Here is a 17,034-nt window from a genome sequence, read left to right as displayed (position 1 = left end):
TTGTTTCACTTAATATATATCATGGCCATTTTCCCATGTCCATACACAATACATGTACTTTATTAATTTTAACAGACATGTAGATTTCCTTATATGGCTGAACCATATGTTATTTAACCAATCCTTTATGGATAACACTTAGGTTTTCCTCTATATTTTTCTGTTATGTAATTTTTATGCTTCTGTAGTAACTTAAACATTGTCACTTCCTGTTTCACTTTGTCTTCCAGCATGGAAAATAATTTCAGTGTGGCCATGACCTCTAGTTTAATAAATATTTGGATTTGTCAAGTTTTGATATTGGTAGACAGTATTTAGTCAGGGTTGACTCAATTTTAAACAACAGAAACCCAACTCAAAGTAACTTAAAGCAAAAAAGGGTATTTATTGGCTCACATAACTGAAAAGTCCATAGGGATAAACTAGCTTCAGGCACGGTTGGATCCAGGGGCACAAACATTGTCATCAGGACTGAAGTCTCTCCATCATTTGGCTCTGCTTTCCTTTGCACTGGCTTAATTCTCTGGCTCATTTGATTTGGTGGGGCCTGTTGGTTAGAAGTTTTCATACTACAAAGCCAAGGAATCTCAGTAAAGAGAGCTTCTGAGCCTCTCCTTCACATTTCAGTAAAACTCCTAGGGCTGAGTTATCACTGGACCAGCTTGAATCACCTGGCTGTTCCAGAACCAATCACTACGGTGAAGGAGAAGGACTATGTTGATTGATCAGGTCTGAATTACATATCCACCCATGAAGCTTAAGGTTAGGCTTAAGCCTAACAGCTGGCATTGTTATTTTCTTGACAATAAAAGTATTCTGAAAAAACATCATGAAGAGTAAGCTTGTCCTATACTTAGGAAGCTTGTAATCCATTTGAATGGAATAATCATATCCAATAGCATACTTTGGATGATGCAATAAAGTTTCAATATAAGTAAACTCAGTGGCCTTGAATCTGAGAGCCCAACCATCTTGCTGACATGAAGCAGGACAATTAGCCTCCCACTGGCAAATAGTTCTGTTAGACTAGTGAAGCCAGTGGTAAATTTTAAGTTCACTGGAAAGCTCTTCTTGTGTTTCTTTAGTCTTTTGCTAAGTTGAAATGGTACATTTCTGTCAACTCTGTATTATTGCAGAAGAGAGAAATGGACAGTGCTTGTAATCTGCTGTACTCCTTAAAATCTGGTAGAAGGGGTCTCAGGTGCTGAAAATGATCACATGTATATAGGCATAGAGGCTTACTCTGAACTTAAAAAAAAAAAAAAAGGCTGCTGGTTAAGGAGTATATAGCATGGTCCTTCCAGTTGTTAACAGTAAGTCCTGGGGGTGGGAAGAAGGTGAGGTGCAGGTTGCTTCTGTTCAAAATCCCCTGGTGGAACTGGGTGTAAGATAGGCTGATACCAGTTGCAGTCTTCTCAAGCACGGCCAGTCTGATTGCAACGTGTCAAAAAGGCAGATGAGCCTGAGTCAGGTAAACAGGTAAATAGGATATCTTCAGCAGGTTAGCCACACCAATAGCCAGGATGTGATCTAGAAGAATGGGCAGATTAATAGAAGCTCTGTAAATTAGCTTTTACCCTGAGTCTTCCAGGGTTATTCCATATGGTTGACTTTGGATACCATTTTCTGATCTTAAAGGGCCAGTCAGGTATAGCAGCTTTAATTTTCCTGTTTATCTGCCCAATAACTTTCAGCTCAATAGAAGGCTATATTCTCAATTCAGACTTGAGGTTCTGTTGAGGAGTCTATGCTACATCTGGGAATGACAAGGCTGGGAGAGCCAGGTTCATCAAGGTTGGCCCTACTCTCTTTGGTAATCAAGCCTCCATCTTCTGAAACTTAGTCCATCTCTGAGAATCAGCTTTTAAACAAGGCCTTAGATTGGTTGAGTGGTGCTGCTAAGAGATTTATATTGAGATCTGAGGCAGGGAGACAGTAGGTAAGATCCTAAGTTTGAGCTTTAGGCTTTCTGCATTTTCAACTACTGATTCTTATACACAGAGTATGTTAGACTTTTGAACAGATGATCATCCTCACCTTAAGCCCCTCATTTTGCCTGCGTTTGACAGAATTAAAGGGAATGACTGGCAGTGTATATCAATGTCTTTTTCTGTAAAGTACAGGAGAAAGAGAAAATTGAGCTGACGTTTTGAAGGCAGTAGAAAAATGGAGTTTGTAGAGAACTTCTTAATAATAAACAACAGTTGTATATACAAGCAGCTAATCATTAGATTTCTATTAGGTGAGGATGTGCAGGCCTTATTTGATGATTTGTAGACAGAGTCATGTAATCAGGGTTAGAGAATAAGAGACAAAGATATAAAGAAATAATTCCCAACATTTAGCCAGTGCATTCATTAAAGTAGTTGAGGACAGCTGCCCCTTAAGTAGACTGTGAAGTAAGAGAATAAGACTTTTCTCATGACAAAAGTCGAAGTCTACTTGTTTGACATGATCTGGTGTGGGAGTTCATAAATTGAATCCATCCTGCAGAAACAGGTCAAGTGTCTTAATGCCTGAGAGTTATCTCATAGCAATGAATGAAGTCAGCCACTCTGAATCAGTGTAAAATAACAGTATTGAGACAGATGAAATTCCATTTAAATATCCACAAGGACAAGACACTGTGGTCTTGTGACATTAGAAGCTGCAGGAAGCTCTTGAGTCTACTGATAAAATTCTTAGCTGCAGGCTTTGTAGATTTTTTTTTCAAGTCTACATTTTCACCAAAAAGGTAGATATGCAACTTGAGATGCCCAGCAAGCAAGCTACTATGGCCTAGTCAAAAGGCCTACCTCCAAATATCCCTAACACCTGTAGCTGATGGTACCTACCAACATCAAAAGGTCCATCATAAAAGAACATCTCTCATTGGTTAGAAGAAAAATTTCCAAAGGGTCACATTTAAAATCACATACATGAGAGGATGTTCAAAAATTGTCTCTTGTGGATCAGATGTTACATGTAGTTAGAGCAGAGAATTCATAGTTTTGTAGCAGGTATGCCAGTGATGGAAGAAATTTTGTTTAAGTTTATTAGCTCATTTATCCTGGAAACAGCAGTTAAACTGAATAAAAACCAAGGAGCAGCATAACTGCCACTGGTTGAGTCATAGTGACTTGCAGTTTTGAGAATAATATGAATAACCAGGTACCTTTTTAGGTAATGTTGCCAGAATTTCAGTTCTGCTTTCATCGTTAATGGTTATCCCTTGCACACGAAGTAGAGTACCATGGCTGATGATGGGAGGTCCGATGTACAAGTTGGTCTAATGTGGCCTCAATGAGGCATCATCAACTTTAGTGCCAGCTTCAATACCTGGCAATTCAGGTATCCAAGGAGATCAAGACGTCAAAGTTATGTACTTCAAGTACCACTAGAGCATCTGGTGTTTGTGATAGAAGTTGGGTAAGGGGAATATCAGTGTAGAGTACGTATGGATTGTTCTGACTATACTGAATGCCAGGAACCACTCTTTTGAAATCCATCTTGGGTACAGGGCTGTTAATCTATGTCCATTTGATACCACTTTCAGCTTACTTGACTACCCTGGGGTAGCAAAGATATGCCCATCTTCTTGCACTTTTCTGACTTTGCCCACAGTAAGTATTTCTAAGAACATGCAGTTATCAACTGAACATGGACTGGGTTGGGTAGAGGTATGGATCAGAATGCCATTCAGGTTGCACATGTTGTCTAGGGCAGTGGTTTCCAAACTGTGTTCTGAAGAATTCTAGGTGTTGTAAAGAAGTCTCCTTAGGGGTCACCATGGTGGTAAAGGAAGATGCTTGTGGCACGTTTCAGGCCCCCCACTCCTGCTTCATCTACAGCAGCTTCTCTTTTATTCTGGGGTTCCACACAGTTTTCATTGAAAGGGCTTCATGGTCACAAAGCCTTTGGAAAACCAATGATCTAAGAGTAAGTTGTTCACAAAATGCTGAAATACAAAAAATAGGTCACAGAAACCAGAAACTGTGAGCAAAGCCTGTGGTAAGCCAAGGTGTTTTCCTATTCATTCTTTCCCTAAGATGGGCCACATTACAGAATGATGAAGTTAACATTCAACTCTGCTATAAATTCTGATTGCTTCAAATTGTGTTTGTGACTATCAGTGAACAAAGCTATTGGTTTTAAGCAACAATAGCACTGGGATTTTTGCAGTCAGCATACAGCTGCAAAATGCTTTCATTTCTTTGCAAATATTATCCCAAGTCTATGGCTAGATGACTTCTCTTCAATCACTGTGAAGATCTCAATGAGCCACAACTCAAATTCCAAGAAAATATTATTCTCCTCCCCCTTTTCTCCCTCCATCCTTTTCCTCTTCCCTTCCCTTCCCAATCTTCTCACCCACCTGAGATACAATGCCCTTGAACTAGGTTTATAGCACAATTTTACGGACAGAGAAGTATATTGTTAAGTGTCACGGAATTCAACCAATTTGGGGGGCAAAATAAACTTCCCCATTCCCTTCCTATATCTCCACAAATTTTCTAGCAGTTCCTTTCACAGAAAATAAGAAGTAATGGTCAAGATGTAGGACTCCCCGATGATAAAGACATACAAATTCAAGCAGTTACTGACAAAAAAAGGGGGTGGTGGTTTCAAAGATTCCGTTACTCCTAAGTCTTTAGGGCAATCAGGAAGCACTGGCTATACTGCTCCAAAGCAGTTTCTCTAAATACATTAAAAGGAATGCTCCAAAAATTAGTCTGTCCTTGATTAAACTTAGTACACACTGGGCTAAACAGCTCAATGAGGCTTTGTTGCAAGCCTTCTGAGATCCTTTAATATGCTACACTCAGTTGGGGAACGGGACACCTATTTTACCACCTTACAGGACTACAGAAGCTCTACATATAGATGTTGTATGTGTGCACCATATACATGCATACACGCACACATATGTGAACAGCACTGCTCTAAAAAACAGAGGATTCATTTTAAGTAAATTTTGAGGAACAGAGGACCATAAATAAGATTTCAGTTTTCAAAAGTATTAATAAGACTTTTTTTTTTTTAATTTTAAAAAGAACAAAACATTAAAAAGGATTTCCAATTAGGCCATTTGGAAATTTGGGAAGACTATATGAACAATGGATCTAGAAGTATCTTTCTATTTCACGTTATGTAGTCTGTCAGATGACCATGTGCCATGTTGACTGGATAAACCTACCACTATGGAGACAGTCTGCTCTTAAACCTTAAGGGTAGTACCATGGAATTCTGACCTATATGGAACCATCATAAGATTACTCTTATGACATCCTGATTGACTGAGGGCACCAGATCAGGAAGTTGGAAACTTTTTTTGGGTTACCAAACTCCAGTCATTTTAACACTGCAGGTAAAGTAGAGGCTAAGTTAATTCCATGGAGAGAACTGGACTGGGAGTCAGAAGGCCTGACCTCTACCACTTTGTAGCTGTGTCACCCTGGACAATCTTTTAAACTTCAATTTTCTCATTTGCATAAAGAAATTATAATTTACTGTGTTATTTTGATAATTGAGATTTATGCATGTAAAAGTGCTTTGAAACTATAAAGTGCTATATAAACATTAAGGGATTACCATTATAGGTTCTACCTGGATGTATCAAGAGGTCTTTTCTGGAATCTGATTGGAGCTTTGTGAGATGCTGTTAGATAAAGGGATTCCTTGGTAGAATTTCTTACATTTGTGTGAAAAGTTCTGGTTCCTGAGTAATCCCAAAAATGCTGTGAGTTCACTGTGCCTTTGTTTTAATCCCAGTATCTGCTGGTCAGAATATCTGCTTTCTATTCAGTAGGCTACTACAGACTTGAAATAGAAAAAGAAAGGGTCCAGTGACCTGGATAGGGCACTAGACACTTCATGAATTGCAATCATTTGAAGTTGTAGGGTATGATCCAACGCCGTTCTTGAAAGATGCTGCCATTCTTCAGTGTTGATAACTAAAAATCCCCTGGTCCAAATTTATTATGTGTGTCTGAGGCTTTAACTGACGAAATGAAATGCACACTCATGGAACGAACTGGGCCTTTGCTGTGATAAAATAGCTTCAGCTATTTGGCTTGAATAGTTTGACTTCACTATAAAGGGCGGTGCTGAATCTGGATAGAACAGGAGAGGAGTGGAGGTGAAGGCCACATCATGATGGCTGAATGCCTCTTGGATCACAGTGGTCCACTGGAATGGTGTCTTCTTCAGCAGTAAGGTGAAGGAATCACCATGGGCAAAAATCCAGGTACCAGATCTGTAGGCTGATGGAACAGTACAAGGGAGGTGGTCAGAAGGTCCAGGTGAACACTCAGCAATCAGGAGGCACAGGACTAGAAGGGACAGGAACAAAACAAGTAAGGTAACAAAGGCACAGAATTATAAACACAGGATTCCTAACACTAGAGTGGGTCTGCTGTCAGGATTATCAGCTGCCGGATGGGTACTAATTCATATTAAGCCTAACTAAGAAGCTAATTAATGGGGAAATGAGAAATAATAATAAAGCCCTTCTGATTAACAACTAGTGATGAGGAGAACAAAAACAGTTCTCTGGCAGCGAATGGTTTGTGACTCTTGAGAACAAACTGTCTCAGGAAAGCAGCAAACAAGGAACTGCCTTAAGTCTCATATTTTGGGGGAATAATGTGATTGTATTCAGGTTGTTGGGCAGTGGTTGGCAGGCGGGGAAAGAAGTGGCTCCATGGAGAAGTGGCACAAGAAGAACTGAATTTAAATTTGTATAGAATACCAACCTAGATTTTGTCCTTCCTTTTCCAATGCCTTGCTCAAATTATCCTAGGACCTTGCACTCTTAAAAGCTGTCTTTAACTTTCATTTTAACAAGATTCCATCTTGAGTGGGAGGGAATAGGTACCTAGGAAATAAGGCCCTGTTCCTTGCATCCCTATGCAACGTATCAGTTTTTCTTCCATGTTTGAGGGCTCCCTAAATCTTTTTAAATTCAGAATTAAAAAAAAAAAAAAAAATGACACAGAAAGAAACATGGCCCATACCAGTGATCTTTATCCTAATCAAGTGTACTTAGTTTACCACACAGCAATTAAGCAAATGCTTACTGAGTGTTTATTCCGAGATAGCCTACTCTCTAAATTACTCCTTTCTTTTTTTTTTTTTTTTTTAAATGTTTTATTTATTTCTAGGAGAGAGAGAGAGAGACAGCGTGAGCAGGGGAGGGTCAGAGAGAGAGGGAGTCACAGACTGAAACAGGCTCCAGGCTCTGAGCTGGCAGTCAGCACAGAGCTCGACGCGGGGCTCGAACCCACGAACCGCGAGATCATGACCCGAGCGAAAGTCGGACGCTTAACCAACTACGCCACCCGGGCGCCCCTAAATTACTCCTTTCTATGAAATGCTTCACTACCTATAGTAGTATGTGCAGCAAAGACTCTTAAGACAAAGCCTTTGCTTTCAAGGGGCTTGCTATCTGGAAAGAGAGAAAATGCTTGCAAATAACTACAAGGTATGCTCCACATAGATACCTAAATAGTAAACAACAACATGATATAATACTAAAAAAAAAATAAAAAAGATAGGGAGACTCATGAAAAAGAGAACATCTGACTTGAATATTGAGGAGATGGCAGTGTTTTGACAGGTGAAGAACCAGAGGAGAACATTTTAGGGTAGATAAGAGAGCATGAACGGAAGTGCAGAGATGTAAGAATAAGAGAGTTTGGAAAATGGCAAGTACCGTAGTTCACTTTGGATGGAGCATCACTAGAACTTGCACTGAAGCTCTGGCAGAAACTCAGGTTTTCAAATTCCCAGTAATAGCGCTGGTGGCAGTGCTTGCTCTGTTGTTGTCTCTTCTCAAAGCAAGGTCAACAGCCTCCAAACTCAAAAACAAATATGTTCAGCTCCAGAGTCCCTGTCACATCCTGACGAGTTCTTCAGGTCCCAGGTGCAGTTCTTAAAAATCTGGAAATCTGGAGTCTATGCCGTGGCTACACAGAAAAGCATCTGCTGCAGCTAGTGCAGAACACTGTAGTGAAACCTTTTCGGCCTCCTATCCTGGACATCTTGTGTTTTGTCACAGAATTTCAAGCTTTTGAGTTCCAGTTGTTTTTTTCCTCCTTTCTCCTGAGGAAACCATCTTATAAGATCACCACAGTCTTAAGATTCTTTTGAGGTACATCCAGATAATAACAAAGGAGCTGAAAGACCAACACGTTTTTCTCTACAACAGTCATTTCTCTGGAAGTGAGATCATTTGTCTCTGCCCTTTACGTAAAAGGAAGAGTCAATTGGTTTTCTCAGACATTTGTATATAACATTGAAATAACAAAACAGGTGAACACCTAACCAGACAAAATACACTTATATGTATTTATGTTCACTTGCTTAGAGCTGTACCACTGGTAAGCACCACTCCACAAAAAGAAAATGTTTGAAATACAACTGTTCAAACATTTCTATAGTGTTTGCTGGATAATGGCCTGTAATTTGATAAAGCAGCTGACAATTAACAAAGAACCAATAACTGGCATCTAGGCCACCTTAGTAACACACTTGCAAGCAAATAGAATACAAAGCAGGCCAGGAAAAAGGTAAGCACTGAAGCACTTCCAAATCTACTGATTTTGAAGTTCAGCAGAAGTCGTAACAAAACTTCGGAGAACGTTAACCTTCAACTAATAAAGATAAACCCCCAAATATCTTCAGGAATTCCATGACTGGTTTAGTCTGTTCCAGTGAGCCAGCTTGCTAAAATTCCACCTGCACCATTACTTAGTCGGACTCCGCAGCACCATTTAAAAATAAGCCTGCTCACCACCAACCGCAGAGACTAAGGATATAAAATAAAAGCAAGTAATGGATGACAACCATGGTCGTGGAAAATGGTCAATGAAAGAGAAAGGTAGTTAGGCACCAGTATAAGCAGCAGAAAACCAAGAATTGTTGGGCCAAAGATTAAATAGTCTTCTTGATACTAGGGAACACATCCATTTCTAGTTTTAGCTGCTTTATATTGGGTGCCATTAAACGATACCATACACATCAGCCACCCTTCAGGCACCCCATGGTAAAATGAAAGGACTCAGAATAGAAGCCAAGCAGTGGAGTGTTATCCCAAATATTCATTATGCATAGAAACAGCTCACATATCCCAGGGATTCAAACAGGGGCTTCAATTCGGTTGTGAAGGGTCCCAAATGATATCTAGGCCTCAGTTTCCTCCCTGTGGCATAAATGAATTGTAGATCTTAACTCTCTTGAGTCACAGCCCCCTTTTGAAAACTTGCTGACGATGGATCCTCATTCCCCCAAATGCACAACTCCCACTCTTTCTGCATACAATTTCGGGGGAACTTTGGGGCTTCCAACTCCAAGCCAAGGTTCCCAGGTTCAAAATCCAAGAACTGGGCAATTGCTAACTTTTCTTTCAACTCAAAAAAACCCCATTACAAACAATAATCATCCCTTACGTACACCGACGCTTTATAGCTTATAAAGCGCTTTCAACCCCACAAACATTGATAAGCAGAGGAGGAAACTGAGGCGCTGACAAATTACAGAGTGATTTGCCTAAGGTCACTCGGCCAGCTGGTGGCTAGGCCCGGAAGCAAACCCAGCTCTTCCGACTCCGGGGCTTGTCTCCCCACCCCGGAGCTGCCGCCAAAGCTCCCGCCCCTCACTAAGGGGGCATGAGAAGGAAAAGACAAAGTAGAAAGCCCACCACCAACCATCCCCCAGCCCCCTCTTGGCCCCCCAACTGGGTCCTTGCAGGCCCCGAAGGGTGGCGCCAGGCCTCCACGCCGGCCCCGGCCACCCCCGCCTCCCCGGCCGCGCCAAATCCCGCCGCCGCCGCCTCCCCGGGAGCGGGGCGGAGCAGCTGCCCGCCACCGCCAACCACCCGGACGACTCCTCGTCGAATCGCAAACGCATAGGCCGCCGCCCGAGTTCTGCGTACGAGAAGAAAGACGCGGCGCGAGCGCCAACGGCCACCGGGCGCGCGCCGCGGCGGCCGGGCCTGCGCCCCAAGAGCCGGATGCCAGAGCAGGAGAAAGAGCCGCCAACCGATCGCTCGATCGACCGCGCGCCCGCTCCTTCGCCCTACCAGACCGGGGAGGGGGGGAGGGCGCGCCAGGGCGTCTTCGAGTTAGGGGCCTGACTCCCCGGCGACGAGACAAGATGGCTCCTCCGGTCCGCGCCGCAGCTACCGTCCCGGCTGCGTCGCTCGGCCCGCCCCCGGTACTGTTTCTTTAAATGGCGGAGAGGGTCATGAAAGCAGGAAGAGAGGCGCGCGCCCTCACGTGACAGGGGCGGGTCCGGCTAACAAGATCCGGTCACGTGGAGATACGCTACCCACCAATCAAGAGGCGTCGCATCAGGGCGGGGGCGGGAGGAGCTGTGGCTCTGTGATTGGCCTAATACGCCGCGGAGGCCTCGGGGGCTTGGGGCGTCGGGGAGTGCGCGAGGCGGACCGGGTTGTGTGCTCTAGCGGAGACAAAGCAGTGGCTGAGGTGCTGTGGCAGCTGCGGGTACGGCGGCACAACAGCTCTAAACGCCGAATTCTCTGGTGCTGAGTCCTGTCGTCATCACATCCAGCGCGGCGCGTGGGCGGCTGGTCTCGCGGCGGCGGCGGCAGCGGCGGAGGCGGAGGCAGCACATGGTTCCAAGAGCGCGCTGCGGTTGTTGGGTTCCAATTCCGTGGGGAGGGACAAAGGCAGCTTTGAGCACCGGGCAACACTGGGTCGGGTGGTGCGCTCGCCGCACTGCCCTCGATCTGGGCCTTGAAAGCTGGGACTAACTCCTCTCTGAGGAGGAGGTGGCGGCGGCCTCGGGACTGAGGCCCTGGAAGGGCCTCTGTCTGAGGGAAGTGGGGGAGGGGCGCTGCCCGCCTAAGGTGATTTGGGCGGGTCAATTCTGAGGCGCTTTTTTTGGGTCAGTGTGAGGTAATTTGACACAGTACCCTGAGGAGATTGCGACGGGACCACAAGCTGGGTCTGGTCTGGGCTTTGGAAACGGAAATCGCCGTCAGCGATTAGGAGACCTTTCAGTTGGGAGGTGGTGAAGCCGGAACTAACGCCATATGCACTCCGTCGACTTCGTGGCTGCCATCCTGGGGCCTGATTAAGAATCTCAGGATATTTGGTGAAGACATGGGTGGCTGTCCAGTTTTCTGACAGAAGTTGATATTTTTCCAGAGTGGCACATATCCTGGTCAGTAATTTAGAGGAACAAAAAAAAAAGGCTCGAAGAACGGGAAGATGGCACAGTAATAAAATCTCTCAAGTCCAATACTGTCTCCTCCAAGACCATCCACATTCGACTCCTTGAACTGTCACAACCTAAGCTGAAGTTTAAGACTACAAATCTATGACATAATTCTTTCTAGAATATTACATCGTAGTCATTAAGAAGATAAAAAAAACTTAGAGAAATCAATTGTAGTTTTAGACGTCTCTTTCAATATATTTTGGGTAGATGCCAGTTAACCTTGTTTAACAGTAAGGGGCACAGACTTACTAAACCTTTACTGGAAGGAATCCTGGAAAATCTAGTCCATTATAAAGTTATATTTCCTGGTTAGTGGGTGCAGGACTGGAGACCTCACCGCACTCATGGCTTTCACAAATTATAGCAGTCTGAATCGAGCTCAGCTAACCTTTGAATATCTGCATACAAATTCGTAAGTATCCTTTAGGTGCCATTGAAGTCACTGATAACTCATTCCTTGATAATACGAAAATCATTTTCCCAGAAAATTCTGCTTTTTAAAAACTTTTTGGGATGTATCACTGGATGAGTCTTGAGCTCTGTATTGAAGAACCGAGAGCAGTGAAATAATTTGTTGCTAATCCAGAAGAATACCATCTTCATTTGTTGGATCAAAATTTATTTGATCAAATGCAAATTTTAGTTATTTGAAGTCAATATATTGAGGTGTTTCATTCAAGTGCTTGATAGGAATCCAACAAGTGCAGTTCTTTGGATCCTCGGAAGTTGGACTATTCTCATATCAACTTTCTTTTTAGTGACAACAGCCAAAACAGTTGGTTTATAACAAGTGTTTTTTTTCTGATGAGAAAAAGAAAGGAATGAAGATCTTTAAATGACAGCTTGTGAGAAGAAATTATTTTTATTTTCAGCAAACAGTTGGCCTTATCTTTCTGGGAAATTCGTCCCTAATTCAGTGTAATTTTTACCTGCTAAGCAGGAAATAACTTCTTTAAACCGGCAATTTAGTCTTTCCCCAAAATGTGTGCCAGTCACAGAACGTATATGGTGTTTATGTTTCTTGAGTTCAGAAAGAGATTATCATTATTCCATGTTGATCTGGAACGTTTCAGGGTTAATTCTCATGCCACTCTTGGAAGTAATTCAGTGGGGTCATAACTACTTAGTGTTCCAATACATTAGTTCATCACTTTTGAGATGAAGGTAAGTATTCTACCATTTTAGTATCTGGAGAGGTTATGAGCAGCTAATGAATGGCTCAGAGATCTGAAGACCCATCTTGATGGTTGAGAGTATAGACTTTAATCATCTAGTAATAGTAAAATAATTTTTAGCTTTGTATGGGAAAGGACATGTTATTTTTGATGACATCTGAAATTTTTGCTCTTTTTCCTATGAAGGAAATAAAAATTTTGAGAAGTGAAGTAAATTGCCAAACGGTGACAGTCTGGTTTTATTTTTTGTTTAGGAAGCTTATTAGTGAACTAGAACTAGTTTTAGAGTAGGTACTGTAGGGCCTGAAAGCTGATGTCTCATACTATGGATGATGAATCTGAAATCCACTTAGATAAGTTTGGTGATGAAGGTTACTTAGCTAATCGATAACATAGTCTTGGACAAAACTCTCAGTATCCTTTTTTATATTTGAACTGCTGTATTTAAGGACAAGCATTTGAAGGCAACTTAGATGTTCACCGGTGATTGTATTTAATAATTAGTTACTTCAGTTCTAAATTATGAAATGAGGGACCAAATTTGGAATGAGAGACTATATGATAATCTTGGAAGAGCTTCCCCAAAGACATTTTTTGATAATAAAATAATAGTAACAATAGTTAATTGCTTCTTGCCAGTCACTTTTAAACGTGTAAAATAATTCTTACAGTAATCTTGCTGGAGTAAGGATTATTCTTATTTTGCATTTGAGGAAACTGAGGCTTAGATTGAGTAACATGCCAAAAGTTATACATCTGCTAAGTGGCAAGTTTAAGACATCAAGATTTAAGCCAATAAGTTTTATCTGGCCATAATGGTTAGTGTTTTTAACCATTAGGCAGTACCAACTCTAGTCAGGTATACTTTTAAAGGCTTGTTTTCTTAGAAAGCAAAGAGTTTACTTCCTATTTGAAAGTGTATTCAATTCTAGTTTATCTCAGAAACTTTAATTTGAGGTTCTGGAATATTCTTATTTTCCCATTTTATAACTTAATGATAGGTGAGCAGAACTAAGGTAAAGAATAAAACTCTAGTTAAGTCACTTGTTTAGAACGAAATTGGGGAATTTTCTGTGAATTTGACTACCCATATTGAGTTGGAACCACTTGCTTGCATGAACATTTGAGGGTTAGAAATGTCATTTTGGAAGCTCCAGATTTTCTAATCTGGGTCACACCTTTGAAGTTGTGTACTTTAGGATGTAACTGATCCTGCCAGAAGAAAATATGAACCCTGGAATACCAAGACAAGTTGGTTTATAACCAATTTGAAGATTTATTTATCATGATAATGTGACTGGAAATTCATTTCTAGAGGAAACAATTTTTAAATTTCCAGAAACCATGACTTGTTACTCCAAATGATGGTGGGTGGATCTTCTCTGTTAAGTGATGCAATGTCACCTTCAGAAATGGGAAGATTTTTCTTAGATTATCTTCTCCTTTGTTCTGTTAGAATCTTTGAAACAAAACCACGATAGGGTGTCTGACGTCTACAATATTGCCATATTGTGAATTATGAAAGGTATGGCCCTTTGCTTACCTACCATGTAACATGGACTTGCAGTTAGAACCCAGGCAGACTAGAAAGACAGAAATCAGTGTGGTGCAATGGAGAGAGCACGCACAGGCTCGGGAGCCAACCAATCTTGGATTTAATGGCTTCCTGGTTGAGTTTTTGGGCAGATTGATTTTCCTGAGCGTCCATTTCTTCATCTATAAAATGGAGCTATTCTGACAGTGTTTATGAGGAGAATGTAAAATAATGTTTGTAAAGTAATTAGCTCATACGTGGTATACAGTGAACATTGAATAGATGGTGATTATTGTTTATTCAGTGTATGATTTATATAAACCACAAGTTGGTCAGTGTGGTAGCAAGTTGCTGTTTGGTGGTATTCATTAGGCAGATACATTCTTAGGAGCGTCTACTGGAGACAGTAAACATCTGTCTTGAATTTTTTTTTGTGTCATGTCTGTGGTAAGTGTTGATGGTTATTGGTTAAGGTTTAAAGCAGGCTGGGAAATTCTCATAACATGGAAGTCCTCGGTTACTTTCTTTTAATACTGGGTGTTTCAAATATGGAACAGTAAAAGTTTTTATGTTTTAAATTTATTTTTTTAATGTTTTATTTCTGAGAGAGAGAGAGAGAGAGCACGCAGGGGACGGTCAGAGAGAGAGGGAGATTCAGAATCTGAAACAGCCTCCAGACTCCTAGCTAGCTGTCAGCACAGAGCCTGACACAGGGCTTGCACCCATGAACCATGAGATCATAACCTGAGCCGAAGTCGGATGCTTAACTGACTGAGCCACCCAGGCGCCCTGATAAAAGAGTTTTTAAATAAAAGGAGTTTTATGCTGTTACTGCTATTTAATGGTGGGTTTTGTGACTGCTAGTAAAAAGTTCATGGCAATCTAGGTGCTGGATTCCAGATACAGTGGTGGTAGTGATGTTCCTTGATGATAAGATGTGTAGCTTATGTCACTATTTGCAGTACTGCTAAGTGGTCTGATAGAGCAGGATGCTTAAGTATAAGATACCTGCTTTCCATGTCTGTTCCTTTTGGCGCATTTAATAAATTATCTTGGTCATGTGATACTTTGGTTTGTTTTATTTATATATGTAGTGAATATAGAGGAACTTGTCACTTCTAGAGACTTCATAGTTTTTGGGACTTACAGTCCTGTTGAAATGTGGGTTCACATTCTAAATATAGTAAAGCCATTTGAACGTAAAATGGTTGCTCTAGTTTCTCAGCTCTATTTTCTAGCAGTTAAGGCAATTAACTGTTGTCAACATCTCCAAGAACACAGCAGAAGCTATCACTGCATGAAGGAATTGTGGATAATCTATTGGTTTAAATTCAGGCTGAATATAAATAGGGACACCATTTTCCTTATGTAATGAATATATTTATCCATGAATTTCTCACTGGAAATGCTGAGCTGCAGAACTATTTTGATCATGGCACAAATGGTATTAAAGCCAAGATCAATTGGAAGTGAGAGTTTGTTAAGAATCCTTGTCTTTTTCCAGATGGTTGACCTTTGATAACATGTGAAGAATCTTTACATCTGTGAAAGTAATTTTCTGTGATATTTGTTCAGATATCTGTTTCAAATACTAGCAAGCAATGAGTGTGCGTCTTTGAATATTATTTGAAAAAAGGAGAGAACTTATGCAGTCAGTATGTTTTTGATTCTTAAGATTTTAAGAAATATTTAGAGCTCTGATTTTAGAAATTGTTTGTAGGGCCCATTAATCAGTTGAAGGTCTGGAGAAAAGGTGAGTGTTGTCTCTGACTTTCCCAGCCATTGTCACAAAAGGTCCCTTTTGTGATGTGTCAGTACACATCACAATAGTGATCCATTAGCTACACTTTATTGTTATTTTTTTAATGTTTATTTTTGAGGGAGAGTGCACTTGTGTGTACGAGTGGAGGAGGTGCAGAGAGAGAGGGAGATAACAGAATCCAAAGCAGGCTCCAGGCTCTGAGCTGTCAGCACAGAGCTCGATGTGTGGCTCAAACTCATGGACCACGAGATCATAACCTGAGCTGAAGTCAGATGCTTAACCGACTAAGCCACCCAGGCGCTCCCACTTTAATTATTTTTTTAATTTTTTTATTTATTTCTGAGAGAGACAGACTGCGTGAACAGGGGAGGGTCAGAGAGAGAGGGAGATACAGAATCTGAAGCAGGCTCCAGGCTCTGAGCTAGCTGTCAGTACAGAGCCCCGATGCAGGGCTCGCACCCGCGAACCGTGAGATCATGACCTGAGCCGAAGTTGGATGCTTAACCGACTGAGCCACCCAGGTGCCCCTCCCACTTTATTTTTTTTTTAAATAATTTATTTTCAGAGAAAATGTGTGTGTGTGTGTGCGCTCACGCGTGTGTGCATGCGTGCAAGCTAGTGGAGGGAGGATCAGAGAGAGAGAAGGAGAAAAAGGATCACGAGCAGGCTCTGTGCTGTCAGCATAGAGCTCACCGTAGGGCTCACAATCCCATGAACCATGAGATCATGACCTGAGCTCAAGAGTCTGACACTTAACTGACTGAGCCACCCAGGTGTTCCTCCCTTAGCTACTTTGTTTGTTTGTTTACTTCCTATTATTTTTTTGGTGTTTTAAAATTTTTATTTTAAAAATTTACATCCAGGTTAGCATATAGTGCAACAATGATTTCAGGAGTAGATTCCTTAATGCTTCTTACCCATTCTTACCTATTCAGCCTGTCCGCCATCCTACCACCCCTCTAGCAACCCAGTCCTCTGTTGTTCTCCATATTTAAGAGTCTCTTATGTTTTCTCCCCTTCCCTGTTTTTTGTATTATTTTTGCTTCCCTTTCCTTATGTTCATTTGTTTTGTATCTTAAAGGCCACATATAAGTGAAGTCATATGATATTTATCTTTCTTTGACTAATTTCTTTTAGCATAATACCCTCTAGTTCCATCCATGTAGTTGCATCTTTAGCTACATGTTAAAGATATCTGTTAGGTTATCTGAAATATTTATGTGTGGAACAGCATTGATACTGTGTGGAACAACAAAAGCCATTTGGAATATTTTCTCAATTCTAAATATACAAGGCACATTTCTTTTTTTTTTTTTTTTTTTTTTAAATTTTTTTTTTTT

The 17,034-nt window shown here is 41.3% G+C and overlaps 1 protein-coding gene and 1 long non-coding RNA gene across 6 annotated transcripts in view; one reads left to right on the top strand and one right to left on the bottom strand.

Moving 5' to 3' along the window:
* Positions 1 to 361: 361 nt before the first annotated feature.
* Positions 362 to 10,224, bottom strand: LOC120227105. Its single transcript, XR_005527181.1, has 2 exons — positions 7,694 to 10,224; positions 362 to 6,311 (listed from the first exon to the last, which is right to left on the bottom strand). It is a non-coding gene; the product is annotated as an uncharacterized LOC120227105 (long non-coding RNA).
* Positions 10,225 to 10,397: 173 nt separating this feature from the next.
* The window catches only part of MORC2 (MORC family CW-type zinc finger 2), a 43,810-nt gene continuing 37,173 nt past the window's right edge, over positions 10,398 to 17,034 (top strand). For 4 of the 5 annotated variants that reach the window (XM_039225667.1, XM_039225655.1, XM_039225651.1 and 1 more), the window contains exon 1: positions 10,398 to 11,635. In XM_039225667.1, the coding sequence (XP_039081598.1) occupies positions 11,568 to 11,635 (68 nt within the window). In that variant the 5' untranslated portion in view covers positions 10,398 to 11,567. The remainder of the gene's footprint in view (positions 11,636 to 17,034) is intronic. The other variant, XM_039225662.1, reaches the window with a different exon arrangement.

Source organism: Hyaena hyaena, unplaced genomic scaffold (genome assembly GCF_003009895.1).
Source record: "Hyaena hyaena isolate Hyena2069 unplaced genomic scaffold, ASM300989v1 scaffold_19, whole genome shotgun sequence".
NCBI classification, from domain to species: Eukaryota; Metazoa; Chordata; class Mammalia; order Carnivora; family Hyaenidae; genus Hyaena; species Hyaena hyaena.
Note: the sequence above shows the minus strand (reverse complement) of the source record. Positions and strands in the feature narration are given on the sequence as shown.